Source organism: Bos grunniens, chromosome 5 (assembly GCF_055505025.1).
Source record: "Bos grunniens cultivar Pamir isolate PY7600 chromosome 5, Bosgru_T2T1.0, whole genome shotgun sequence".
NCBI lineage: Eukaryota > Metazoa > Chordata > Mammalia > Artiodactyla > Bovidae > Bos > Bos grunniens.
In genome coordinates, this window is record NC_141169.1 from 61,261,111 (window position 1) to 61,288,795 (window position 27,685).

The 27,685-nt window shown below is 44.5% G+C and overlaps 1 protein-coding gene and 1 long non-coding RNA gene across 3 annotated transcripts; one reads left to right on the forward strand and one right to left on the reverse strand.

The window, feature by feature from the left end:
- Positions 1-2,599: 2,599 nt before the first annotated feature.
- HAL (histidine ammonia-lyase) lies at positions 2,600-25,933 on the reverse strand. 2 transcript variants are annotated; one of them, XM_086400789.1, is made up of 20 exons: positions 25,669-25,933; positions 24,761-24,821; positions 24,626-24,653; positions 23,934-24,008; positions 23,771-23,843; positions 23,612-23,678; positions 23,272-23,309; positions 22,313-22,438; positions 19,518-19,657; positions 17,206-17,253; positions 16,170-16,317; positions 15,319-15,414; positions 15,166-15,224; positions 14,195-14,275; positions 12,825-12,890; positions 12,342-12,507; positions 9,556-9,690; positions 7,781-7,889; positions 7,612-7,681; positions 2,600-4,267 (listed from the first exon to the last, which is right to left on the reverse strand). In XM_086400789.1, the coding sequence occupies exons 1-20, from the start codon at positions 25,913-25,915 to the stop codon at positions 4,127-4,129; spliced, it is 1,974 nt and encodes a 657-aa protein (XP_086256915.1). In that variant the 5' UTR covers positions 25,916-25,933; the 3' UTR covers positions 2,600-4,126. The 2 variants fall into 2 exon arrangements, with proteins under 2 accessions (XP_086256915.1, XP_086256914.1); XM_086400788.1 differs by lacking the exon at positions 2,600-4,267 and having other exon boundaries at positions 7,298-7,681.
- LOC147372245 (uncharacterized) lies at positions 7,892-20,650 on the forward strand. The gene is made up of 3 exons (XR_015163946.1): positions 7,892-8,097; positions 8,192-8,269; positions 20,525-20,650. It is a non-coding gene; the product is annotated as an uncharacterized LOC147372245 (long non-coding RNA).
- Positions 25,934-27,685: the final 1,752 nt, after the last annotated feature.

Sequence of the window (27,685 nt, forward strand, 5' to 3'; positions counted from 1 at the left end):
AGAGAAAAAATAAATAAATAAATAAAAAGCAGAGACATTACTTTGCCAACAAAAGTCCATCTAGTCAAGGCTATGGTTTTTTCAGTGGTCATGTATGGATGTGAGAGTTGAACTATAAAGAAAGCTGAGTGCAGAAGAATTGATGCTTTTGAACTGTGGTGTTGGAGAAGACTCGAGAGTCCCTTGGACTGCAAGGAGATCCAACCAGTCCATCCTAAAGGAGATCAGTCCTGGGGGTTCATTGGAAGGACTGATGTTGAAGCTGAAACTCCAGTACTTTGTCCACCTGATGCAGAGAGCTGACTCATTTGAAAAGACCCAGTTGCTGGGAAAGATTGAGGGTGGGAGGAGAAGGGGACGACAGAGGATGTGATGGTTGGATGGCATCACCAACACAATGGACATGGGTTTGGGTTGACTCCGGGAGTTGGTGATGGACAGGGAGGCCTGGCGTGCTGCGGTTCATGGGATCCCAAAGAGTTGGACACGACTGAGCAAATGAACTGACTGGATGTGATGTCAAAAGATGATGCTTTTGGGGAAGTAAAGATAAAACGTAACAAGAAACAGTGTCATGATTGGGTGGAAAGGGGCGTTGCCATCCCTGGGAGCTTGGAAGGATTTTGATGTGAAGGAAAGGCTCCAAGTTGGGGGATCATGAGGGTGTTCAGGAGGGGGGCAGGTCTGAGTCCTCCTAGAGTGGGGATACTGGGACTGTAACGTTGACTCAGGTTTCACGAGACTTGGCATGTCAGGCTCACTCATTGGAACTTCATTCTTAAAGTCACGGGAGACCACTGCAAGTTTTTGAACAGGTTAGGACCAGGACAAGTTTTTGTTGTAGAAAGAAGAATCTGGTTTTAGTCAACACAGTCAGATATGTGCTGTGTGAGTGGACTCTGGAAAGACACCTTAACCAAGTCCTTTGGTGGAGAGAGTAGGAGGTATCAGGTGCTAGAAGTCTGGATGAAAGCTCTCGAAATGGCACAGTGAAATATGAACACCCCCTACCTGACCATGGCTTGAAAAACAAGGAAGCTTATTAGCTCCCCTTGGAAACTCACAAGAAGGACAGGCTTCAGGACTGGTTATCCAGCAGTTCAGGACCCCTGAAGACCCAGAGTCCTTCCCCCGCTCCTGCTGTGTCCTACAGTGTTGGGGACACCCCAAGGCTAGGTCCCCCCCAGGGTGGCAGTCTAGCAACAGTCAGAGGGGCTGTGCCTCCTCATTCAGGTCAAGCAGGACAGGGAGAAAGCCTGCTCTCAGGAGAGAAAGAGTTTTCTAGAAGCCTCTGTTACTGACCAGAGTTCTTGGCCTCCTTAGCTGATGGAAATTGACCAGAGGCCAGACAAGAAATTCAGGCAGGGTTTTACTAGGGCTCCTGTTGCAGCAGGGGCTGCGGGGAGGGGGAGGGCGAGAACAATCAGCAGGGTCCCTTGTTCACTGGCTCCCTGAGGGGTGGGGGGAATTTGTTCCTTATATGGAGTGAGGGTAGGGGTGTGTCCAGAGGTTGGCCAGAGGAGTGGCTTAGGTGGTGGTGGGTGCAGGGGACATGCCCAGTACCCTGCTTTGGCTCGCAACCTCCTTCTTTTGCTCCAGGCTCTTTAAAAGTTGCAGTTGGGTTTTTTTTAATCTTTTTGCAGCTTTTGTCCAGAATTTGTCCCAACTGACTATGCACATGGTTCATTTTAGTCCCATATAGTTTCTTTGTATTTTGTTGTTCAAGAAAAGGTGTGTCCAGGTATAAGCATTGCAGCACTGCCACAAAGGGTCCCAGGACCCAGGCCTGTCTCACCTCCAGTAAAATTCTTCTGTTTCATTGGTCCAAGCTGTACCCCCCTAATATCTCTTGAACTAATCACCCAGTAGAGGGAACGGGACCATCTTGAGACAAACCAGGCCTGTGCCCTGAGCTGAAATGAGTTTCCTCCAACTCTTTTTTTTTTTTTGGTATAATGTTAATGTTAACATTAAATGTTTACATTTAATAAATGAGTACCTTCAACCAAAGTAAACTCCCAAGTGTAAAATGATCATGCTATTCATGAGATAATTAGAAGCTTTAATAAAAAATAACTCAATGACCAGGTTCAGAAATGAGACACAGCTTTAAGTAATAATGAAAAGTAGCTTCTTTGGAATTTTTCAGGTTATGCATGGAGTTTCATGTATGTGGTAGGTTGTTATAGCAACAGCCCCAAATCACATGCCCTCATGTGTTACTCTCCCAAACCGATGTGGGCTTTACACGTGACTTGCTTTGGCCAACTGGACATTAGCAAATGTGGCACAAAAGGAGCTTGAAAAGCCCTTGTGCTTTCGGTTTTTTTCTCTGGCTGCCCTAAGAGAGCAGGTAAAGAAGCCCAGGTGAGCTCACCTGCATGAAAATCATGATGCCTCCAGCTCTTCCGGGCTCCTCAGTGGGAAAGAGAGAGAAAGAATGTCTACCAAATCAATCACATTGTCTAAAGACACTCTGTACTGTGTGAACATTCAGTGACAAAAATCTTACACAAATGTAATTAACTGCAATTTGAATAACCTTTCCCTGGTGAGGTGACATACATTGTTATAAAAATCTAAGAATACAGCAATGACATAAGACAGTAAGACTTAGTTTATTCCACATTTACCTTGAAATTCCCTTGAGGGCACAGTTACAGATCTGTATAGAAAACTCAATAACGAAGGGTCCCAGAGGACCAGCCCTGGCAACCAGCACACCCCACAGCAAAGTGACAAACAGCCATCAAAACACTGGGTTCACTTGCTCCACTGCAACTTGTGGATAAGAATGAATAAACTTCATTCCTGTGTCCACATTTCAGCAAAGAACAGCATCAAGAACCACCTTTCTACAGGTCTACAGGTTCCTCAGCACATTTTGGTTTGTACCTCTCTCTCCACCTTTCCTGTGGACAGGTTGCAATTAGGAAAAACTGCTGTGAAATACATGTTGGACACATTTTAGGCTGTCATCAGGTAGGAAAGCGGGCAAGCATGTCTGCCCTTTCCTTGACCAACTGCAGTGGTTAGAGCCATGGTTTCACTGCACTTGGAAAGTGCTTTGCTCCTGTTTGCACGGAAGGGTGCAGAGTCATAGCCTCAGGGAGTCAAGAAGTCTTTGGATTCATCCTTCATTTGGACAATTACACTTAAGCCTTCCCAAGAGGTCCTTTATCTTCTTCAGTGGGGAGGGAACAGACTGAGTAACATCCTGAGGCCCATCTGATCTCTGTCAACAGGGCCTTGTTTTAAAGATTACCATCACAGAGAGGGGGTTGATTAACTTCTAAACATCAGATTCCTTACCTGTGAAATGAGGAGGCTTCTTAAGCTAGGTTATTACAAGAACATGAACAAAGTATTAACACGTAATAAGGCAGCAATAACACTAACCTCCTACTACAGTTTAAGCATCTGAATCCTTTCTTTGATATGCATAGTGACATCTGATAAATATGAAACAGTTAATTGAGAACCACTCTAATAGCAATCTTTCTATTCATTCCTTAACTCCTTGACGCAGAATCTCTTGTTGACCAATTGACTATTCTTTACTACAATTCAACTAATAAAACAAAAAGCAGCTTGAGAACAAATTATGACTTAAAAAGTATTGTTTACAAAGACATATTAAGGAACATTTATCATATCATGGCTTAGTATAATCCACCAGAGTTAACTAGAACTTGTCAAAGCAAAAACAAAAAGAACAACCAAAAACCAAAACAAAAGAAAGATTCACAGAAGTCTAATGTTTTTGGAAAAGAATGCCATCAATCTGTTTCAAGATTTGAGTTCATCTAATGTCCAGAGTCAAACATCCACACAATTGTGGTTACTCTTCTCACCCTTAGGAATGAGTGACCTGTAGATATTGTAAGAAATAATTAAAGTGCTATAACCTGGAAACACTGTTTACATCTCTAACTCAGGTCAACAAGAACACACTAAATTTAGTAAATGTAATATTATCACCAGCCTAACCAGAACAGGTATTATAAGACCCAAACTATATAATAGATTGATCCGCCTGAGAAAGTTCTCAGGTCTCTCCTTCAGCATAGTACTATTTGCTATAAAATTAAGTACTATCTAATCTTCTAATTCATGACAAAAAGCATTAAAGATCCTCAGACTCTGGGATCTTGGTAGATTTCTTGTGCAGAAATTCCAGTGAAAATGCTGTTGGAGAAACAGGTCTTGATTCCGGAATATGCTCCATTCTGTATTTTTCAATGTATGGTGCAGCTACTTCCCAAACCTGAGATGCAAGGACAGAGCAAAGTATTGACAACATTGTTTTCACATGCATAAACAACTTCATCTGAAGTCAAAGCATTATCTCTACCTGACTAGATACATAGCAACTGTTTGCTCGCTTTTATCATAAGCCATTTGACACTTGACCTGTCAATTCGTTTTTGGTTGCTTTAACAGCTTTTAAAATACAAAGTTCAGAATGTTTCTAAAGTGACATTAAGGTTTTCAGCTGTTTGCTCTTCTAAAGCAAAACAAGCCAGTGAACAAACAAAACCTAGAGGATTCAGTATGGGTGGAATTAAGGAAAGTTACCCAAGGGTGGAACTGTGTGTTTTCTGAGGCAAGCCTTTAATGATAAAAGGCAGTGGATCTCCTCTTTGCCCCAGTTCCGCACCAACGCACTCTGTTCTTTGGACCCTTGTTCCTCAGAGCATGGCCCCTGCACCAGCAGCATCACCTGGGACGAGTCAGAATGTCAGCCCTACTGCAGACCTGCTGAATCTGAATCTGCATCTTAACAAGGTCCCTGGGAAAACCACGTGCTCTTTACAGTTCAAGAAGCACAGCTTCATAGCCTTGTTCAGGGTTTACCCCCACCGGCCAACCTATTCCCTTTCAAGCATAACACCTTCTCAAATGAAGATCCAGTTTTTAGTTTATATTATAGCTGTTTTTTATTCGGTTGCCCCTGATAGGAAAGGAGCATTTCCTATTTGTCTGTATTACCTTAGAAAATGTATTCTTTCGAAAGCGACCCTAGGGACTGTAGCCCGCCAGGCTCCTCTGTCCATGGAATTTTCCAGGCATTATACTGGAATGAGATGCCATTTCCTTCTCCAGTTTCAAAAGCTAACCTCCTTGAAAAGATATCTGCACTTCCATGTTCACTCCCGTGTTATTTACAATAGCCAAGGCAAGGAAGCAACCTAAGTGTTCACCATCAAATGAATGGATAAAAAAAAGCTGTGATACACACACACACACACACAGAGTGGAATAGTATTCAGCCATAAGAAGTAAGGAGCTGTTGCCATTTGCAACAACACAGATGGACCTTGAGGTCATCATAAGTGAAATGTCAGACAAATATCATACGATCTCACTTGTATGTGGACTCTAAAATAAAATAAAATAGCTCATAGACACAGAGAACAGGTTGGTGATTGCCAGAAGCAGAGGGTGGAGGAGTGGGTAAGGAAATGATTTGACAGTAGTCAGAAGGTACAAACTTCTGCTTATAAAATCAATAAATCCTGGAGATGCAACGTACAGCTTGGTGACTATAGTTAATAATACTGTATTGTGTATTTGAAATTTGCTAAAAGAACAGATCTTAAAAAGTTCCTATCACAAGAAAAAAATAACTGTGTGGTAATATTAAAAGACGCTTACTACTTGGAAGAAAAGTTATGACCAACCTAGATAGCATATTGAAAAGCAGAGACATTACTTTACCAACAAAGGTCCATCTAGTCAAGGCTATAGTTTTTCCAGTGGTCATGTATGGATGTGAGAGTTGGACCGTGAAGAAAGCTGAGTGCAGAAGAATTGATGCTTTTGAACTGTGGTGTTGGAGAAGACTCTTAGGAGTCCCTTGGACCGCAAGGAGATCCAACCAGTCCATCCTAAAGGAGATCAGCCCTGGGATTTCTTTGGAAGGAATGATGCTAAAGCTGAAACTCCAGTACTTTGGCCACCTCATGTGAAGAGTTGACTCATTGGAAAAGACTCTGATGCTGGGAGGGATTGGGGGCAGGAGGAGAAGGGGACGACAGAAGATGAGATGGCTGGATGGCATCACCGACTTGATGGACATGAGTCTGAGTGAACTCTAGGAGTTGGTGATAGACAGGGAGGCCTGCTGCTACTGCTGCTGCTAAGTTGCTTCAGTCGTGTCCGACCCTGTGCAACCCCATAGACGGCAGCCCATCAGGCTCCCCCGTCCCTGGGATTCTCCAGGCAAGAACACCGGAGTGAGTTGCCAGTTCCTTCTCCAATGCATGAAAGTGAAAAGTGAAAGTGAAGTCGCTCAGTCGTGTCCGACTCTTAGCGACCCCATGAACTGCAGCCCACCAGGCTCCTCTGTCCATGGGATTTTCCAGGCAAGAGTACTAGAGTGCGGTGCCATCGCCTTCTCCGAGACAGGGAGGCCTGGCATGCTGCAATTCATGGGGTCGCAAAGAGTCAGACACGACTGAGGGACTGAACTGAACTGAACTGAATGGAGGTTAACTAACTGTAATAACCATTTTGCAATGTATAGAGAGATCAAAACATGTTGTACACTAATATAATGATGTATGTCAAGCATATTTCAATTGAAAAAAGGCTGAGCTCTCGCCTACCTCTCTTCTAGCACCAAAGCTGGCAGCCAAGCGAGGGAATTCCCCCTCAAAGGGTATGGGGAACACTTACAAATGACAGGAGTGAAGGTCAAACGAAAAAACTGTTCTCAAGAGCAGGGCAATAGTTCCAAAGGAAGTCAAGCAACTCTAAGGGACATGATAGCTACAAATTACTGCAGAAGGTTTAAAGAACTTTTAAAAATATATTTTAAAAATAAGTCTGCATTCTAGGCATCTGTCTCAATTAGACAAGTCTGTAGTCAATGGAACCAGAGGGCAGAAGCAGTAAAGAGAACCCATATCTCACCCAGCCTGATGGGGAGGACACACCAGTGCAGGAGGTAGACCCAGAGCCCTTTGAATAAAAACTTGGGAAGTTTGTTTTCCCTTCAGGTCTGTGCAGTTGCTGGACCAGGTGGGGGCAGCATTACAGAAAAAGAGTGTGCTTTTGAATAAAAGAGAACCTTCTTGGTGAGGAGGAATCTATGAACTTTCATCTTATATTCTCCCCATGAATACTTGTCCCAAAATTCTATTTAAAATTCATTTCAGCTCCTAATCCTTAGACAGTCAATGTTTGGATGCAACATGGGGCACTTGTGAGTTTGTCAAATAGCTTCTTAGTGGCCTTAAAAGTTGCACGAGTACCTTTTGGTTCACTTCCAAGAAACAGCCAGGAAACAGAAGAATAAGAGAATGTTTCTCTACTCCCCACCCCCACCCTGCTTCCCCTTGTGCTGGGGTGATTTAGTCACAAAGTCATCTCTGACTCTTGTAACCCCATGGACTGTAGCCCACCAGGCTCCTCTGTCCATGGGATTTCCAGGCAAGAATACTGGAATGGGTTGCCATTTCCTTCTCCAGGAGAATCTTCCCAACCCAGGGACTGAACATGGGTCTCCTGTATTGCAGGTGGATTCTTTACCAACTGAGCCACCAGGGAAGCCCTGCTCCCTCTTAAAGACCCCAAACTAAAAAACAAGACAGGCAGCCCACTTACCTTCTGCTCTACGAGCAGCCTGTGCGCTGCCTCGATGTCTGGGGCCATGAAGCGATCTTTTATCCAGGGCCTGCAGAGAAAGCACGTCACACCGTCAGCCAACGTTAACCACTGCCAGGGTCCACAGTTCTGAAGTGGTGTCACTTTCCAGGGATCTGTTTGGTTTTACCTCACAACAGAGCGCACCAGGTCATAGACCTTCTCCAGTGGAGTGGTGGTTTTCAAGGGGCGGAGGAACTCTATGCCCTGGCAGGCTGCAAGAAGCTCGATGGCCAACACTGAAACAAGGACAGGGGATGGCTGGTTAGACTGTGACTCCAAGCTTGAGGGGTATAAACCCCACGCAAGCTGCCAGCCAACTAAAGGATAGTTGGTTTTCAGTCTATCGGTAGAATGAGGCTGCCTTGGTATTTGTATACCATTTTAAATCTACTTTTCTAACCCCTCGGCTGCATCTTTAATGCTGAGAAGCGGAGGACTACCCAGGTAAATCAGCTTTCTCCTTCTCCCTTCAGCTGATCAAGATGGATAACCTCTGTTTCCTATTTCCACCCTTGTGTAAATTTCCATTTGTCTTCAGTCTTGCTGTTCCCTATGGCCTGAAATACCTGGCACATACACCATCATCAAAAGACTGAAGGAGTCAGTGAATGAGCAGGTAAGTCTTTGGTTGCCACGGAACTGTTTCTCTAATGTCTATTTTAAACCTTCAATTTCAAAGGCTCCCAACAAGACCACATAGAGAGGATGAGAGAGTGATGGATAAAGGGTGCAAGGTTTCTTTCTGGAATGATGAAAATGTTATAATGTTGACTGTGGTGTTGACTCACAACTCTGAGTATATTCACAACTCTACTAAAACCCACTGAATTGTACAAGTTAGATGTGTGAATTGTATAGTATATGAATTATACCTCAATAGAACTGTTGCCTGCCCCCCAAAAAAGGATACTCAACTCTCTTACATTTATCTTAAGATAATGCTATTTTGTCAGCCAATTGCTTCCAGTACAGTTGCAAAGATTGAGGAATTTAGAGAACAATGCCTAAAGGAAGGCAGTTTCTCTTTAAGAAACAAACAAGCAGTGATTAAGAAGGCTGGAATACTTTGACCCAACATTGCCCCACCTGTGAACTATCTTTGCCAAAAAATGCTGGAGCTAAATCTTGTCAAGTCTTTAGGACCAACTGCAACCCACAAGAAACAGGACAGACCAAACATACCACCACAAGCACGCTCACAGGTAAATCAAGAATGTCGGTCTCTCAGAAAACTAAGCTGGTTTTCAAACTAGTCAATGACATGAATTTTTTTTAAAAAAGGGGGAGTAAATGAAAAGAAGCTTAAAACCTTGACCACTAAATTTAAAGAGTGGGTCTTGAATCTTGGTTTGAACAAACACTGGAAAGACACTGAAATAATTGGGAAAATTTGAATACGTACTCGATGATACCAAGACTTATTGCTGATTTTTGTTGGATGTGATAATGGCAGTGGGTAAGAAAGCAAACGTTTGTACTTGAGAGAGAAAGTGTGCAGGAAGAAAACGTGATGACAGGGATCTGCTTGAAAATGATTGAGAAATTTTTTTAAGAAATGAAGTATAATGTATTAACTGTTGAATTAGAGTGAGGTGTATATGAAGGTTTATGGTACTATCTCTCCACTTCTGAATGTTTTAAAATTATTTCATTTTTTTTAAAAAGCCAACTGATGAACTGGCTTGGCCAGAAAGTATGGATTCTTAATCTTCAGCCAGCATCAAAATCACCTATAGGGCTTGTTAAGTCCAGATTGTTCTGTTCTCAGAGTTTCTGAGTCAGCAAGTCTGGGGCAGGCCCTGGGTTCCCAGGTGATACTGATGTCCTGATGGGGATTCCATTCTGAGGACCATTGGCATAGAGGTCATCGGTGAGGCCTGCATTCCAGCTGGCTGGGGTTACCTTGCTCCACATGCTCAATGACCCTGAGGGCCTTCCTTGCTGCCCATCCTCCCATGGAGACGTGATCCTCCGTGGCAGCGCTGGTGGAGAGAGAATCCACAGACGAGGGGTGGCACAGAGCCTTGTTCTCAGAAACTGCAAGAGGCCAGAAACTAAGTTAGGAACATATTTTTGTTCCTAATAGAAAAATGTGCCAATGACACATGGCTCCCCAAAGTGCTCCTCAGTGCGGGATACCCTCTCCAGGAGTTCATGGTCATTATCAAAGAACTAGATGTTCCAAAGTTACTTTGGGAAAAGGAAGTCATATGGGTTTCCCACCCCGCCCCCACAGTAAGAAGGACTCTTAAAATTGTAGGGAGTTCTGAGATGGGACTGGGAAGGGAACCCTCATATTACAAAGCAAAGCTGAAAACACCGCAAGCATTTGGCATGCCAGGGAGACTAAGGGAAAAAGGAAGTGATGGTCATTTCCAGGACTTGGAGGAGAATCTGGTTATGACAGCAGATGAGGTGGGATGGCATTTGCAGGTTGAGGCTGGACCCACAGACCTTAAGCAAGAAGATTTAAAATTGAAACTGTCCAATGATGACATAGTGGATGTACTCAGTTTAAGCAAGGGCTCGATGACAGCTGGGGATGTCTTGGAGATGTAGGAGGACGTCTAGAGTTGGGCCTAGGTTGCTGTCTTTCAAACTTTATTGCGTGTGAGTCACTCAGCCTTGTTAAAGTGCGAATGTTGCGTTTCAGGTGGGGCCTGAATCTGCTGTTCTAACAAATTCCCAGGTGATGGCTGTATTTTTGGCCAGGGGACTATAACTTAAGCACCAAGGACCTAGAATACAGAGTTCCTTCTCCCCAGCTTCAGAAGCCAGGAAATGTCCAAGTCAAGAGTTTTTCCCCCACTTTTCTTTTTGACCTATGAGAGCAGCTTTGAGTTCTTTTCTATGCTATAGGGTATCCAGGGATAATCCAGTACAAACTACGGTGATTCACTCATCCTATTTTGCCCAGAACTTTCAGGTTTCAGCACTGCAATATGAATCACCTGGTTTGGTGGCGCTTGTTTAGAAAGGTAACTTACAAGTGGCCAGAAAAAAAAAAAAAAGAAAACCACTAGTTTAATTATAATGAGAGCAAGCCAAGCAACTTCAAACACCTAGGGCAGCGAAACACATTCAAAGGAGACGCCCCAACTTCACAACATTCTCTAAAAATCAATGACCACCCCACCATGCTAATGTGGGGCTTCCCAGGTGGCACTAGTGGTAAAGAACCTGCCTGCCAATGCAGGATACATAAGAGATGAAGGTTCAATCCCCAGATCAGGAAGATTCCCTAGAGAATGGCATAGCAACCCACCCCAGTGTACTTGCCTGGAGAATCCCATGGACAGAAAAGCCTGGCAGGCTGCAGTCCATAGGGTCTCAAAGAGTTGGCCATGGCCGAAGCGACTTAGCATGCATGCGTGTTAATATGAAAGGTCACTGCCTTTTAAAGGGATTTTTTTAGTAAGGAAGTAAGTGAGCGGATAGAAGATACTGGACAGAAGATGAATTCAGTGGCTCTTTGTTAGCTGTGTTGAGTCTAAGTGTGAGACTTAACTGAAAAAGTGGTGAGGAATAATAGTAACTACTAATATTTAGTGCTTACGGTATGCCAGATACAGTTCCAAGGCTTTCTATGCATTAATTCATTTACTCCTCAGAACAGCCCTATTAGGTAGGTTTTTCACCCCCATTTTACACAGGAGTAAACTAAGGGTCAACAGGAGTAAGAGACTTGCTCCATATCAAATTGCTGATAAATGGGTGGAGACAGGATTCAGACCCAGAGGCTATGCTCTTACTGAACTGCCATGCTGGGTAGCCCCGTTGGGTAGGCTTGCCAAAAAAATTGCAGATGCTTAGTTAAATTTGAATTTCAGATAAAAAAATAATTTTTATTAACAAATAATGTGCTGAATAATTCAAATTTAACTTCAATAAATTTATATTAGTGCATCCTGCATTTCTGTTTGTTAAATTTGGCAACGATATTATAGGATTAAGTATTGATCAAAATGAAATCCTCATTAATTGAAGTCTGAGCATAGATTTGGGAGCCAAAATTCGTGGGTTTGAACTCTGCCTTATTTCTTAGTAGCTGTGCAATATTGGGTACGTTCTTTACCTTCTTGGATCTTCAAATATCCATCTGTGAAAGAGGAAATAATAGTACCTGCCTCTTGGTATTGTTTGACAATTAAGGGAGTAAATATAAGTAAAGCCCTTTGTGCCAGGTCCTGTTCTGATGTTATTTCTCTGTCCCTTACAGTCTTGAATCAGAAGTCTGCTATTTTCCAGCTCAGTTTTCATAGAGGGCATCTTGTTTCTTATAAGCATTTTTGTGTGTTTAATCACATCCTTATGTTTTTAGTGAAAGATTCACCAGTAGCTATAATCTCTTTGTCTTTTTCCTTCTGATATTCTTCAACTTGAGATTAGGGGAAAAGCCACAAAAAGGAAGTTCACATGTGATGTCACATTGCTTCCTACAGAGAAATCATGAAAACCTCCCTATTTACAACCTCATTAGTGTATTATTACACTTCGGTATAATGTTGCTTAGGTTTTATTTTATATTTTTTCTTGAAACATGCTTTTGTATTGAGAGAGGTAGGATGCACATAGAGGTGGTGGAAAAGTTAGATCTCATTCAAAGACAGAATGTGATACTTTCAGGTAAAATGGAAAGACCCATAAATGGATGGACTTGAATTCTGGTCAAAAGGCAGGGTCCTTACCCAGGGCTGCAGCGGTGCAGTGGGCTATCATGAATCCAGAATTCAGACCACCTTCAGCCACCAGGAAGGCAGGCAGCTCGCTGAGGGAGGGGTTGCAGAGCCTTTCAATTCTTCTTTCACTAATTGAGGCAAGTTCATGGACACCAATGGCCAAATAGTCCAGGGCCTGAAAGAGTGTCTCAATTAGGTTGGCCTATACTGGGATAGGGGCTTCCCAGGTGGCGCTAGTGGTAAAGAAGCTGCTGCCAATACAGGAGACATAAGAGATACAGGTTTGATTCCTGGTCGGGAAGATCCCCAGATGAAGGGAATGGCAACCCACCCAGTATTCTTGGCTGGAGAATTCCATGGACAGAGGAGCCTGGCAGGGTACAGTCCATGGGGTCGCAAAGAGTTGGACTTGACTGAGGGAGTGACTAATGCTTTCACGCATGATGGGATATGCTTTCAGGGTCAGGTCAGGAGCAATTCTAAAAAGCTTACTTTGGCTGGATATTCACCATGGAAGTTTCCTCCAGAAATAGTCTCTCCCCTGCTGGCAAAGACCATCTTTCAAAATCGGTTAAGGCTTCTGCATAACACTTGCTGAAAACTTGGAGCATAAGTCTCTCCCTAATCGCTCATTTTTAACATTGAGGTGGCAGCCCTTGTAAAAAGGCAGGGTGGAGAGAAGGAGAGTCTTTGCACAAGTAGGTGTTGACATACAGGGATACAAAGGTACATGAAACAAAACAGAACCCAGCCTGAAGTAAGCATGTCGGAGAAGCCACACTGAACAGGTCTAGTGAGAAGCCTCACACAACTGCTGTCTGCTAGCCCGGGCTGTGCACGGCTCTCAGGGCTGCTCATCAGTACTTTCTCCAATGTTAAGAACTGAGGCAGACGTGAGGGAGATGAAATAGATTCCTAAGGGGTTGGATGGTCTTTAAAGGCAGTGCTGTCTCTGTGATGACTTTGCCAGTATGACTCCTGACTGCCCACAGTCACTTATAAGGAACTAAGTCAACACAGAACTTTTTGTAGCAAAAACAAGGTGGCGGTGAGAAACCCATACTGTGAAGGAAAGGAGCGCTCCATCCTTAAGAGATGGAGGCATTCTTCCTCTTCTCTGTACAAACATGGGAACACTGATTTGAGTAAAGTAGCACTAGTGGTAAAGAACCGGCCTTTCAATGCAGGAGACATAAGACATGTGGCTTCTTTGTGGGTCAGGAAGATCCCCTGGAGGAGGGCATGGCAACCCTCTCCAGTATTCTTGCCTGGAGAATCCCATGGACAACCTCGTAGGGCTATAATCCATTGGGTCACAAAGAGTCGGACACAACTGAAGTGACTTAGCACTCACTTACCACGTCAGAAATAAACTCAGGATGGGGAAAGCCAAAACTCTGATCAATACTTAGGTAAATGTTAAAAGGCTTCTGTGTAGTACACCAAAGTATCACTGAACCCCAGAAAGGCTTCTATAAATGCCATGGTACTCAGGGTTGCCACAATCACACTTGTGATATAGGTCTTCATCCTTCTACCAACAACCTCAGCAATGGATTTTAGGGCAAATGCCTGCGTGAAACCCTTCAGCTGATGCTGGAAATATCCCCTTTAATCTTTCATCCATCAGTTTTGGAAGCACAGCCTGTTAGAATCCAAACCTGAGGCAAGATTCACAGACCTGTTTCTGCCACTTATCAGCTCAGATCTACAGCTGATAGAGGCATTTAACCTCAGGGCCCAGGCATTTAGTCTATGAAATGGAGAACCAGAGTGGTTATACAATTTTAAGATCTTCGTCAGATCTTAAAATTACCATCTGAAATTCTGTAATTACAGCTTAGTAAGCAGTTAAAAGATACAGGGTTATCTGTTGCACTGTTAATTTCCGTGGTTATGATGTTCTTCACAAATGCTATTGTGTCATTCACCACACCATGGACCTAAAAGACAATATCAAATGAGTTAATTCATGGAAGACACTGAGTCTGGTGCCTGTCACATAGTCTGATATTCTTATTAGAACAGTAAGAACATTTAAACTGGAATTTATTCTTAACTGTAGAGCTCATATGTCAATCATTCCCCACAGACATTTTTCAGTCTAGCTGAGCTAGAACTGAACTTGCTGAGAAGGAAAAGAGCATAAAATGAAATGAAAATAAAAAATTAAGTTTCATTAAATCATGTTCATTTAATTTATTCTATGGAGGATTCTTTAGTACACTATGGCTTGGAACTTGGTACAGCCTGAAATACTGTCTCACTCTTGAGATGAGGTTAGCTCCTTATCCTAGTAATTTCTATTTGCAAATGAGTTATAACATCTGCAATACACATTGCCTCACTACAGTTTAAAGTTAAGACTCACAGGTTCATTTACAATGGTTTATGTCTGCCTGTTAAGTGCAGATAGATCTAATCATGGATATGCCCTCGAATTGTGGTTGGATTTTCCGATATATCCCTGGCAGTTCTAATAGGGAGAACCAGTAAAACTCCATTGACTGGTTAGGATGATATTATTAACAAGAATTTTTTAGAATTTTTTAAACTTAGGGCACTAAACCTAAACAACAAGCTGTCTGTTGAACTTCTGTACAGGGGGGTTGAGCAAAGCAATTCAAAGGGAAACAAGCAACTTACCATAGAGAACAGAAACTTCATAATAATTGGACAAATGGGGGTATATATGATATACATCATTTTTAATAGAGGCCGTAAAGAAATCTGGATTACCATTAACATTACACAACTTCCTGACACCTTCCTCTCTTTCTATCGCTATCTCAAATTGGGAGAAAGAATAGAGACTTGTCGGGTTTTTGTCTACCTGTGGACAGCAGCGCAAGGTGTATGCATCTTGAACACGATCGCAGAACCTGTGACTTTCTATGGAAAAGGTAGAGGGGATGGCAAGGGGCATGTTAGCAATTCTTTGCAATTATTTTCAAAAGCAAATAAGTTCAAGTAGGCATGCCCAGACCTGCTATTTCAGATGGGTGGTGATCCGAGTCCAAGAGGGACCGAAACCGAAAAGCAACTTCAACTTGCCCACGATGAGGGCGAACAGCATGAATGTCTAGAATTGATGAAGGAGGAAAAGTCTGAGCAGTTCTTACATTGAGTGAACTACCATCACTGGCACAGGACCGTCCACTGTGCTGACCTGGTCCTGAAAAGCCCCAGGGCTCCTTAACCATTGCTCAGAATTAGAAACTTAACTCCAAAAGCAAGATTTTCTATATTGACTTTATTCTTTCTACTTTAAAAATCTGAATGCAAACTATGAGTTGAGCCCATAGGGAACTCAACTCAAGACACTGGCCCTACCCTGAAAAGATTTAGGCTCATAACAGAAGGGAGCTCAGTGGCCTAGTTTAATTAAGTCATTTTTAGACAGGTTTTTTTTTTTTGGTCCTTCTACATATAAGAGTGGAGAGTCCTTCAAAGTCTAGAAAAGCTATCACTTGTACAATTTTTCTCTCCCAATTTTCTAATGGGCACTAGCTGTAATTCCACGCCAGTTCTCAAATCCTGCCAACAGATCCTTAAGACAACAAGTAGTTTGATGGGAATCAGAGCTGGTGGTCTGGGGCAGGTCACGTAACTCTCTGGGTCAACATTTGTCTGTGAAACGTGGTTGTTTCAAGGATCAAGTGTGGCATAACTGAGATGAAACTGCAGCAGTCCTGCAAATCCACAGGCACTTGGATTTTCTTCTTCCCCACCATCTACCCCCGCCACCCCCATGTCCAACGACCTTGACCATCCCATCCCACCCCCCACCCAGCTCTGGCTGAATGAATAGCAAACAAACAGCAGAACCATGCTGACCAGTATCGAAGGCTTTGGTGGTGCCCTTGAGAACCTCGAGGGTCAAGGCCGCCACTATGTCAGCTTGCCGAGCGATGGCACTGGCTCTCTCCACAGCCTCACAGCCGAGGGAGGTGATCATCTGTGTCCCATTGATGAGTGCCAGACCCTTCAGGTGATGCAAGAGACATTTCCTAATGCTTTTTGTTGTAATAAGCACTGCTTTCGCTTTCCTATGATGAAAATTTGCCTTCAGCTGAATGATGTTGATTCATGGTTTCTAAAGTGCAGGGCAGTGATGCTTGTTTAACTACTCAAGGATGAGTGTCATCATATAAAATTTGGCAAATGGAATAGCTTTGAATAGTTTCCCTGTCATGAAGCAGCAGAGAAGTTCCAATGTAGACGGCATATAAAACCTTTAGCTCTTCATTATGCTATATTTCAAGTTCTCATCATTACAGATAAGACACCTTGAAAAATTTCTGATCTGAGGCTCTTAACTTAGAGCATCCTAAGTGATGTTGGTTTACAGTATCATTCAGGGATCCTTAGAGATCCTGATTAGAAGTTTAAGTTCTCCTGTAAAAGAATCCCTGAGCATCTCTGCACTGGAGAGGCTTTTCAGTAAATAAGGGAGAGCCCTTTCTTCAGTGACCAACTTAAGCAACTGCTGCTGCTGCTAAGTCACTTCAGTCGTGTCCGAATCTGTGCCACCCCATAGACGGCAGCCCACCAGGCTCCCCTGTCCCTGGGATTCTCCAGGCAAGAACACTGGAGTGGGTTGCCATTTCCTTCTCCAATGCATGAAAGTGATAAGTGAAACTGAAGTCGCTCAGTCATGTCTGACTCTTAGCGACTCCATGGAGTGCAGCCTACCAGGCTCCTCCATCCATGGGATTTTCCAGGCAAGAGTACTGGAGTGGGATGCCATTGCCTTCTCCGAACTTAAGCAAACATGGATGCTATGTTTAAGAAACCAGTGAGGCTGATATTGAGACTAAAAGTAGTGCATAATGATTTGTTAAAAGGAACAACTTTTCCTTGAGTCTCTTACCTCTTTTGGTTTCAAAACAATTGGCTTCAATCCATGAGCTGCGAGGACCTGTAGAATGATTTAAACAGTGAAAATGGGTATCAAATGAAATACCAGCATATTTCTAATTTCATGTAGAATCTAATAAAAGTAAGCTCAAAGGTCTGTCTTCTAAAAGATTAGACCTACGTAAATTCGCTCTGTTCAGCTTCGCTGATCTATTCTCTAGTTCTTTTCTTTAGTCTGCAAGCAGACTTAGCTTTCGAATAACTTTTGTACCTAAAATTGTCAGAGGCTAGTGTATACAAAATCAATCCTGAATATTGGGTTCTAGGCCCTTTGCATTCAGTTTGCACTTTAGTGATTCACTTTTTTTTTTTTTCTTAACTGCTGCTTCTGAGCACATGTGCACATCCAGATGCAGATGCTCCAAGGCTGGGCTGCTAACTCTGCCCACATTCCCTGGCCTCTAGAGCTTGACCTAAAGTCCTCCACCCTCATCCTACTTATCTTAACACCAGCAGAACCTCACGCTATCAGAGCAGGGCCTCTCACTTGTATGGCATATGTGTGACCACCAGTGAAGAGCGGAGTGTATGGCCTAAGAGATAGACACAAAATCCTCAGAGGAAATGGGCAGAATTATCTTCCTCTGAAATAAAAGAAGTGAAAGCAGTCACTAGGTTAAGATTCTTCTGGGGAAGGAGCAGCAGGGAAGAAGGAAGACAGAGGTAGCACAATCATTTTCACAGCTTATTAAAATACCAGTCACATGTCTAATTCTGTCCTGGATGTGGGTCTGAGGGTAGGAAAAATGGAGACAGACAAGTTCAAGGGCAAACACAGTCATAGGTTAAATACAGTCTTAGGCAAATACAGTCATAGCACATAGGTTAAGTGCTCCAGGAGGTAGGAAGTGGGTAAGGTCCAGTGGAAAATAGTCACATAAGATGCTGGGGGAGCACAAAGGAGGGGCAAAAGGAACTTGGCAGTGGTGGGGTGTAGGGAAAAGAAGCAGAACAGCAGAGAAGGAAGTTTCTCAGAGGGCTTAGCAGAAACAGGAAAAGAAGGGTGGACATGACTGGCCCCTCCACCTCAGACACAGCACGCTCCAGCTGCAGGGCACCTCTAGCTTCTGTGATGTGCAGTGTTGGTGGGGAAGGATTCGGGTGGCTGGGGGTGTGGCAATATGGCAATAATATGTCAAGACTCTTGTAGGCCACTTTCATTTTAAGCGTTATCCTAAGGACAATGAGAAAAATGACAAGTTTGGGCCAGAACATGGTCAGAATTGCTATGTGAAGGTGGTTGAGGGGGATACTGGACATAGAGAAATAATCAAGATTAGTCTGTAAAGAAGGAAGGTGATCTGGGACTCAAACTCTTAGAAGGACCACCTGTTCTCTTGACTTCTTCCTCCTTGGGCTTCTGTCCCTGGACTCAGTGTTAGAGGACCTCCCAGCAAAAGGTCAGAGATGACACGTCAAACAATTATTTGGGCTGCTCTGACAACCTAGGGACCAAACCCACATCTCCCACATTGCTGGCAGATTCTTTACCATCTGAGCTAGCAGGAAAGCCTCAATGAATGTATAGATGAATAAAGAAAATTTTAAAGCTTTGTCAAACCCAGGCCCTTCTGACTGACCACCAGGATGACAGCTTGGGTGTGGGGGGATATGGAGTCTCCTTTCCAGGGGCCTTATATCAGGGCCATGATCCACAGCTCTGTACACATTAGACCAGCAACTAGCTAAACCTCCAACAATGTGTGACCTCCTGGATAGGCACTGGGAGTGCATTAGGTGCAGAAGAAGTTCCTGCAGTGAACACTAGCAGCTTTACCTTTTTACCAAGGTGATCACCAAGGCCAGGAGGCTGACGGTTGTGTAGAGAAGCTAAGAGTATAGCTTAGTTGGACGCCTGTAGTGCACTAAGGGGCTTCCCTCATGGCTCAGGTGGTAAAGAATCTACCTGCGGTGCAGGAGACCTGGGTTCAATCCTTGGGTTGGGAAGATCCCCTAGAGGAGGGCATGGCACCCACTCCAGTATTCTTGTCTGGAGAACCCCCATGGACAGAGGAGCCTGGCGGGTTACAGGCCATGGAGTCACAAAGAGTCAGACACGACTGAGTGACTAAGCGCGCACACACGCACTGCACTAAGGCTGGGCTCCTGACTCAGTCTATACTTCTAAGCTTCAGTTATCACAGCCATAGAGTGGGAATGCTTTGTCATCAGGCTGCTGAAAAGATGAAGTGCTAGAAAACACGGAAGTCTACCTGGTGTCCAGCCTGGGGAAATGACTACCACGGAAGCTATTATTAGTCTTACGTATTTAGCATCGGCCCAGCCGCTCTTTGGAGACCACATCTTCCCTTCTCCAATCAGCCCAAGAGCAAGATGAGAGAGTGGGGCAAGGTCTCCACTGGCACCAACAGTTCCTTTCTCTGGAACATATGGCAGGCACGAGGCTGGGAGAAAAGGAGACACTGGTTACTTCAAGAGTACTTCATTCTAGCCAGCCTTGCTTTGACACGGAGACCAACCTATCCCAAAAGATCTAGTATCACAAATGGCATAGACACCCAGGGAAAGACAGGTAATGCTTAAGGGACCTGGCTGAGCTGCTGTAGAAAGAAAGAGGTGAGAGAGAGAAAGAAGATGGGAAAGCAGACCCTCCTGGGAGCAAAGCCTTCTCCATAAGCCACTTTAAGTTTAGACTCTATTCTAAGGACAATGGGAAGGATGACAGGTTTTGGCCAGGACATGCTCGGATGTGCTGTATGAAGAGGTCGGGAGAACGCTATACATAAGGAATTAAGATCAGAATGCCTAGAAGAAAGGTGATCTGAAACATGTATCCCACAATGACCATCTCTTCCCTTCTTCCTTCTCTGCCCCTGGGTCCTCTGCCCCTTTGTTTACTGTTACTGTACATCTTCTAATCTGACCTAGAAATTTCTGGAATATTTAGCAATGTATCTTAAAGATGTGATCAGGAACTAGCTGTTGTTCATTGCCACCTTATTTCTAGGAGCAAAAAGTAAAAAATGTGCTATAGAGGAAGCTAAGAGAATTCCATTGAACCGAATGGTGTGTGTAGCCATTAAAACTTATTGGAGACTATTTGAAATCAAGTAAATGTTTATGGACATGAGTTTGAGCAAGCTTCGTGAGTTGGTGATGGACAGGAAAGCCTGGTGTGCTGCAGTCCATGGGGTCGCAAAGAGTCAGACATGACTGAGCAACTGAGCTGAACTGAAATGTTTATTACATTAAAAAAGTAATACAGAATTTCCCTGGTGGTTCAGTGGTTAAGAATTTGCCTGCCAATGCAGGGGACATAGGATTGGTCTCTGGTCCAGGAAGATTCCACATGCAACAGAGCAATTAAGCCCATGAGCCCCAACTTCTGAGCCCACGTGCTGCAACTACTGAAGCCAGTGTGCCTAGAGCCTGTGCTCTGCAAAAAGAGAAGCCACCACTTCTTCAACAGGGGAAAGCCCGTGCACTGCAACTGGAGAGTAGCCCCCACTCCCTGCAACTAGAAAAAGCCCACTGAAAGCAACCAAGTCCCAATGCCACCAAAAATAAATAAAATTTTAAAATTGTTTTACAAATTGTTGATAAAGTGTACCAGGGTATTAACAGGGGTTCTTTGGGGGAGGTAAAGTCATGGGCAACTTAATCTCTGCTTTTCTGCCTGATTCCTGGTCACCTAGTCAACCAGCTCACCACCACTTCTAAATGCACATGTATTGTTTTAGATGAAATTCCCATTGGTGGTGGTTTAGTCGCTAAGTCGTGTCTGTCTCTTATCACCCCATGGACTGTAGCCCACCAGGCTCCTCTGTCCATGGGATTTTCCAGGCATGGAAATATTGGAGTGGATTGCCATTTCCTTCTCCAGGGGATCTTCCCGACCGAGGATCGAACCCTGGTCTCCTGCATTGCAGGCAGATTCTTTACCGACTGAGCTATGAGGGAACCCCCATTAAAAGGGAAATTCCCATTAATTTACTAAGACAAACAAACAAAAAGGCTATATTTCCAAGGTAAGTTCAGACTACTGATAGCAATTGTTTTTACAACTGCTAAGTGATGTCAGTGGGATGAAGCCGTGCCATCCATAGGTCAGCTTCCAGGCCATAGTTCACCCTGGGGAATTCTCAGAATTCTAGGACCCAGAGGTGCCTTAGACTCACCCATAAAGCATAGGTGGGTTCACAGCTGAAGCTGGACTATCTGGGATTTTAGGCTTAGAGTCGGGAGTAGAAATAGGTGTTGAAATCACTGCTGGTCTCTTCAGCACAGCCTTGTATGCTATAGATTGTTCATTCAAATTACTGTTCACTGTTGGCATTTATAGATCACTTGTGCCTATAGCATGGGAAATCTCTCACGCCCTTTGTGCTACGTGACTGCCCTGCCCTGCTTCTGCGCCCACTCCTTCACCCTACAGGTCCCTGAGCCTCCACTGACCTAGAATGCATATCCTTATCTGTGGGAAGGAACAGGCTTGGCCTCCCAAGAATGTCACATCTTGTCTCCACACTGGAATTTTCCCAAGAACAAGCCCCGAAAAGTCGAATTGATTTTTCTCTTATCACTAGACCACTACATGATCACAAGCGAGCCTTTCATCTCTATATTTCTGTTATACCTTTGGAAGAGGCTGAATTTCAGTTATTTTTAAGTCTGGTGATCCCACCACTTGGGGAGCATGAAGAGTTCAGATTCCCAGGCACCAACCAGAAGTACTGAATTGGTCTTTGGGATGGACATCCAGGAATCATCGTGTTTCCCAGATGATCTGAATAACTTCTCTAACCGCATTTGAGCATCACCGAATCAAGGGTTCTCTCCAGCTCTGAATTTAAGGCCAGACTTAAGCAGTTTGTTCTGATAGAGAAGGATGAAAGTTGACAGGAGTAAGAGTCTCTGCCCCTGCCCGCCCCCCACCTTCTGCCCCATATAGCTATCTTCCTTCTTGCCAAGCCCACTTCCCACTCATCTTCATTAGTTTATGTCTTATCTCACCAATATCTCACCACCCTGTCAATCAAGTCTGCCTGTGGTACCCACCCAGCCTGCATGGAGGGTCATTTGGGGATCCATTGCATTACCATTAAATACTTCGATAACTTGTTTGAGGGTCTCCAGGGAAATGCCACTGTATCCTTTGGCTAAGACATTGATCCTTAAAGCCAAGAGCATCCGGCATCTCTCAGGGCTTAGTGGTTTTCCAACGCCTACAAAACAGAACTGATGTTATCTCTAAGATAAACAAAATCCTCCTTCTCCCAGCCACCTCCACCTCAAATTGCTCTCCAGGTCTTGGTTCAGGTAGTTGCCCTGCCTTCCCTTCTGATTGTCCCACTTCTTCAAGTCTCATCTTCCAGTCAAATGTGAGACTCCAGTTTTGCCTCCCCAGTTCTCTTCCTTGGAAGCTTCAGTGAGCCTGAGCCCTCCCCAACACCTTTGGAATGGTGTCCAGTCTTCTCACACAAGGTCTCTTGCAGTCTGATGGGAGGCAATTCTTGACAGTTTCCCTTCTCACCACATCCAGATCCACTCATCCCTGAGTTCCAGCTGTAATTTTGTCCCCTGACTGCACCACTCTTTGGCATGACTGTATTCATGCTCCTCATCCCAATTCTATCCTTCCGTCTAGCCCATTCCTTTTTCTGGGATTCAGTTGAAAGGATATCATGTCTGATGCTCTTCTTCCCTCCTTGGCAGCAGAAATGGCACCTACTCTTTGGAAGGTGCTAGCTGCTGGTGGCTGATACAGGATGTCTGATACTGTGCTGCATGGTCACCCCCAGGTATCCCTGCAGGGTTCCAGCCCCGCCCCTCCCCTCCCCTCAGCTCCTCCCACCCCCTGCCCCCTTATGTAAAGCGACATAGTACAGTCTGCCCTTAGCACCTGTAGATTCCTTATCTGTGAATTCAACCGACAACTGAGACTAGTTGAATCATCCAACTTGCAAATGTAGGAACCTAGAGATACTGAGGGCTGACTGCACTTCATTCATCAAATCAAACAAAACCTGGGCGGCACTGGACATTTGGAATGAGTTACCTGAAGAATGTGAACGTACTAGGTTGAACTGGAGCTCCCTAGAAGAGAAAGTGAAGAAACCCCTCTCAGCTGGGAAAATGAAGGGAAAATAGTCAAATCTTTGGAGGGACAGATTAAGGCATGACAGAGCAATGGAAGAAACCAGCAAGTCTGTATTCTCTACGTCAGCTCGTGTGTGTTAACCTGAGCCTCACCCTCCTTGTCTGTAAATTGGAGCAAGTATTAGTTATTTCCATTGTTGAAAGGAGTCTCTAAGATGAGAGTTTGTGTGTGTTTGGTGGGGAGTGAATCGAATTTATGTGAATGTGTGTGTCTTTGGTGGGGAGTGAATCAAACTTACTCGAGTTTACTGACGGGAATTACAGTTCTGGCAAATTTCCCAAAACCCGTAGTAATGCCGTAAACAACTAGAATAAAAAACAGACATCATACAATTGGACGCAGGCTGCATTTTTTAAGTCTGTAAAAAGAAATATGTAACACAAAGAGAAAAAGATACCAGTTTTTTCTTCCACGATTCTGTCTATGACTTCCCTGGATTTTTGCACCCTCTTTTCAGCAGTGGGGGTAAGCTAGGAAGACATTGGGCAGAGCTGAACATGTTGAAGACTTACATGGGCAGCAAGAAAGGTTAGGACATCATCCCCCTCTATTCAGCATACCTTGATTTTGTAGTGTCCCTTGCCCAAGCTGACCAGGTCCTCTGTGGTCAGACTGTCCCCATCTAAGGCGATGTACTGCACAAAAAGAAGGGGATCTCCGTGAGCATGAACAGCTTAATTGCTCAAACAAAAGAGCAGGGAAGCATCGAGGAGAATCAAGCTGTGGCACTTCAGAGGTTTTATCACTACTATGAAACATGAATATGGTAGTTGAAAAGACAGCTTGCTGAAGAGGAGGTTAAGGAAGAAAAATTAGAAATGGAAAAGCAGGACTTCCATGGTTTTCCAGAGGTTAGGAATCCACCTGCTAATGCAGGGGACAAAGGTTCAATCCCTGGTCTGGGAAGATTCCACATCCCATAGGTCGACTAAATCCACCTGCCACAACTACTAAAGCCCGCATGCCTAGAGCCATGCTCTGCAGCAAGAGAAGCCACCACAATGAGAAGACCCTACTCACTGCAACTAGACAAAGCCCTGTGCAGCAATGAAGACCCAGCACAGCCAAAAATAAATAGGTTAAAAATAATAAATGGAAAAGCAAAATGTCTTTCCCTGTTACACAGAGCTGGATAATGCCCTGTCCTCATGGGTTATGTTTTGCTCATGAATTTTGCTAGCCCTCCCCCACTTAAATGAGGAGAGGGAGGGACTTAATTTTCTTAACAGAAAGGAAGTGGTTTGAAACTTACCTTCTCGGGTTCCCGGTATTTGCTGTATCTGAAGTCAGGTAAAGGATAATACTGGGGAATATGGAAAAGCCCCCAGCCCCATCACTGGTGGGAGGGGCCCCCAGAGCAGACCAAGGAGCCTGCAGGAAAGGATACAAGTAAACTCCTTCTGGCTGCGAGGGAATGAAGTCGGGAGACATAGCATCTCCTTCTATAACTGAAACAAGAGTGCAAGAGATACTCTTATGAATCACAACCCAGAATCACATTTGGCATTACCGGTAAACCAAGAAGAGAGCTCTTCAATTACCTTCAAGTTCTATAGAAATGACCGCTTTAAAACAACTTCAGATGCTTTCAGACAGCAAAAAGTCAGAGATGTAAACATGCATGAAAAGGTTTAAGTGAAAGTTCAAGATTCAGTCTACACTTCCATTTTGTTTTAAATCTTTTGTTTATTTTGTTTTAAATCTATTGTTTCAATATATAATACTTTTAATATTTAGTATTTGCAATGCATTTAATAGATTTAATATTTAAACCTATTTATCTTAGTGTTTGACAGTTTTGTTAAACAAAATTGATTTAACTTGGTTTTAAAATGATGCTACTGGCCTCCTGTCTGGTAGGTTCTTTTGAAGAGCAAAGGGACTTTGAAAATGATCCAGTAAGCAAAGGTCTTTAGCCCTGCAGTCGAGTTCAGATCTAGTTTTTGCTATTAGTAAGTAACTCTCCTCCTTTCTGAGTCTGCTACCTCATTGTAAAAGGTAGATAAGAATACTGCCTTCCTCACAAGGGTGTTTGAGAATTCAAGATGCTCAGGCAGCATGCATTTTCACCAGAGTAGATCCTCTGGAAGAGGGCATGGCAACCCACTCCAGTATTCGTGTCTGGAGAATCCTATGGACAGAGGAAACTGGCGGGCTACAGTCCATGGGGTTGCAAAGAGTCAGACATGACTGAGTGACTGAGCACACACCGCCTATACACAGGAAGGACAGGGACCATCTCTCCCGACGATGCCCGGCTGCATGCTTTGCGTCCCCTCCCCTCCAGCCACTCACCCACTTCCACGAACTCATTGTCCTCCAGGGCCACGTCCAGTGGGTCCTCATTGTCCAGCAGGCCCAGGCCTTTGCAGCGGCGCACGAGGAAGCGGGCGTCGTCCACCGAGGCGAAGCCACCATTGTCGGGCTTGTTCTTGATGTACCGCCGCACAGCCTCCCGGCCCAGCCAGCCCACCGTGAGCTGCGCGTCCTGGCAGGGCACGGCCAGCCACTCTCCGCGAACGTGCACCGTGTACCTGGGCATGGCTCCTCTGCCTGTGACAGTCACCGTGCGGGCGGGGAGAGCTTTATTGGGAGTCACTGCCGAGGTGTGGTCCACAGACCTAGGATGGACTTTCAAACACGCCCCCCGCCTTTCTCTGACTCATTCCCACAGGGGATAAATATTTATTGAGGGCCCCACGGTGTCCATTTGAGTTTTTGCCACTGAGCGAGGAGCAAGAGTGAGGGTTGCCGCTGCCGGCTACCTGCCCTCCACGTCTGCTACCAGACAGGCCTGCGGTCTCCAGCCTGGGGGTCCTGGCACCTGTGGGGCCTGCTGCTGACCTCTCTCTGCAGGGGCTCTGATTCCTCCCTCCCCTGGTTTCTGTCTGTGTCCCTTCATTGCCGGCCACTTATAAACACCATGTTCCTGTGTTTATCTGGAATTACTCAACTGTAAAATGCTCTCCACACCAGGAAGTGTGGCAATCCTCATCCATTTGTTTATTCCCCAAATACCTGTTGAGCAACTTTGCCCTTACCACAACTAAGGTTTTCTGAAGCTGTCCCTCTAGAGATCATCTTCACAACTCAAGGTCACCATTTGGGTGACAAGCCGCTGTGGACCGGAGGTGAACAGCTCAGACAGCCATGGGTGGGGTGCGGCTCCACCACTTATCATCCTGGAGCAGTAAGTTATTGACCAGCCTGTGTTTCCTCATCCAAAAGCAAAGGGACTTGTTGGGGGCCAGAGTGAGGTACTCCACCCGTGACAAAGGTCATGAGGAAGGAGACTCGACATACACAAAGGCGGGATCGAGCCTCAGGAGTCCCCCTGGAAATCCTCGAGCATCTACCCCCATAACCAGACCCTGCCTACTTTACTACTTTGTGCTCATCTACACCTCTGACTTTACGGGGGGCTGTCCCCCACCACCTCTTTCGGAGAAGGAGTTAATTTAGAGCTCCAGTTAATAAAAACTCCTGGGCGTGACAAGAGTGTTTTAACCTACAAACTCCTCTGAAGGTTCTCTGGCCTGCCTGACAGGCTTGTCCGGCCACATGTGATTGCTCACAGCCTCCCAACTGTGAGAGACACGAGATGCTTTAAACCTTCTAAAAACAGGTTCCTTAGAAAAGTTAGAAAACCATCAGTATAAGTATAGTGGGCTGATTAGAAATTGTATTGGTGAAGGGTTTTTCATTTGTTGAGCCAATGTTTGTTGCTAAGACTCCACATCCCCTGCCCTTACACACATTAATGAATATATAGAAGAAATAAGTATTAACCTTTGATATAAATCACATTAGACCTTAAGCTAAGTAAATTCTTTCCTTAACTAAAACCCACTACACCCTCACCCTATAGGAATGTAACTTTATTTGGGTGGCATCTGTTTTAAGAATAATCACCCTTGGAGAAAAAACTGTTCTGGTTGACTGACCACTGTCACAAGGAGAGGGTCATAAATTGTCATCAGGCCCCCCTGGCCAGAAGATGATGTAACACCCCTAAGACCTCTGTATACATTTGTATGAAGCACCTGACTTTAATAAAAGTCAGGACTGCTGTCCCCACGTGACTTTTGTATAACATCTCAGTGTATAAAAACAGACTCTGGAAAATAAAGAATTGGGATCAGTTCCTCAAAAGACTGGTCTCCCCATGTCTCTCTCTCTCTCACTCTGGCTGAGTCTCCATCTGGAGCGCGGAACCCGCCATGCTTACTAATTATGCCTGGGCTTCTAAGATCCGACCAGGGAGGCCTCAGTGTCTCTCCTTCGGGAGAATGGAAGGACGCCTGTGGCCTAC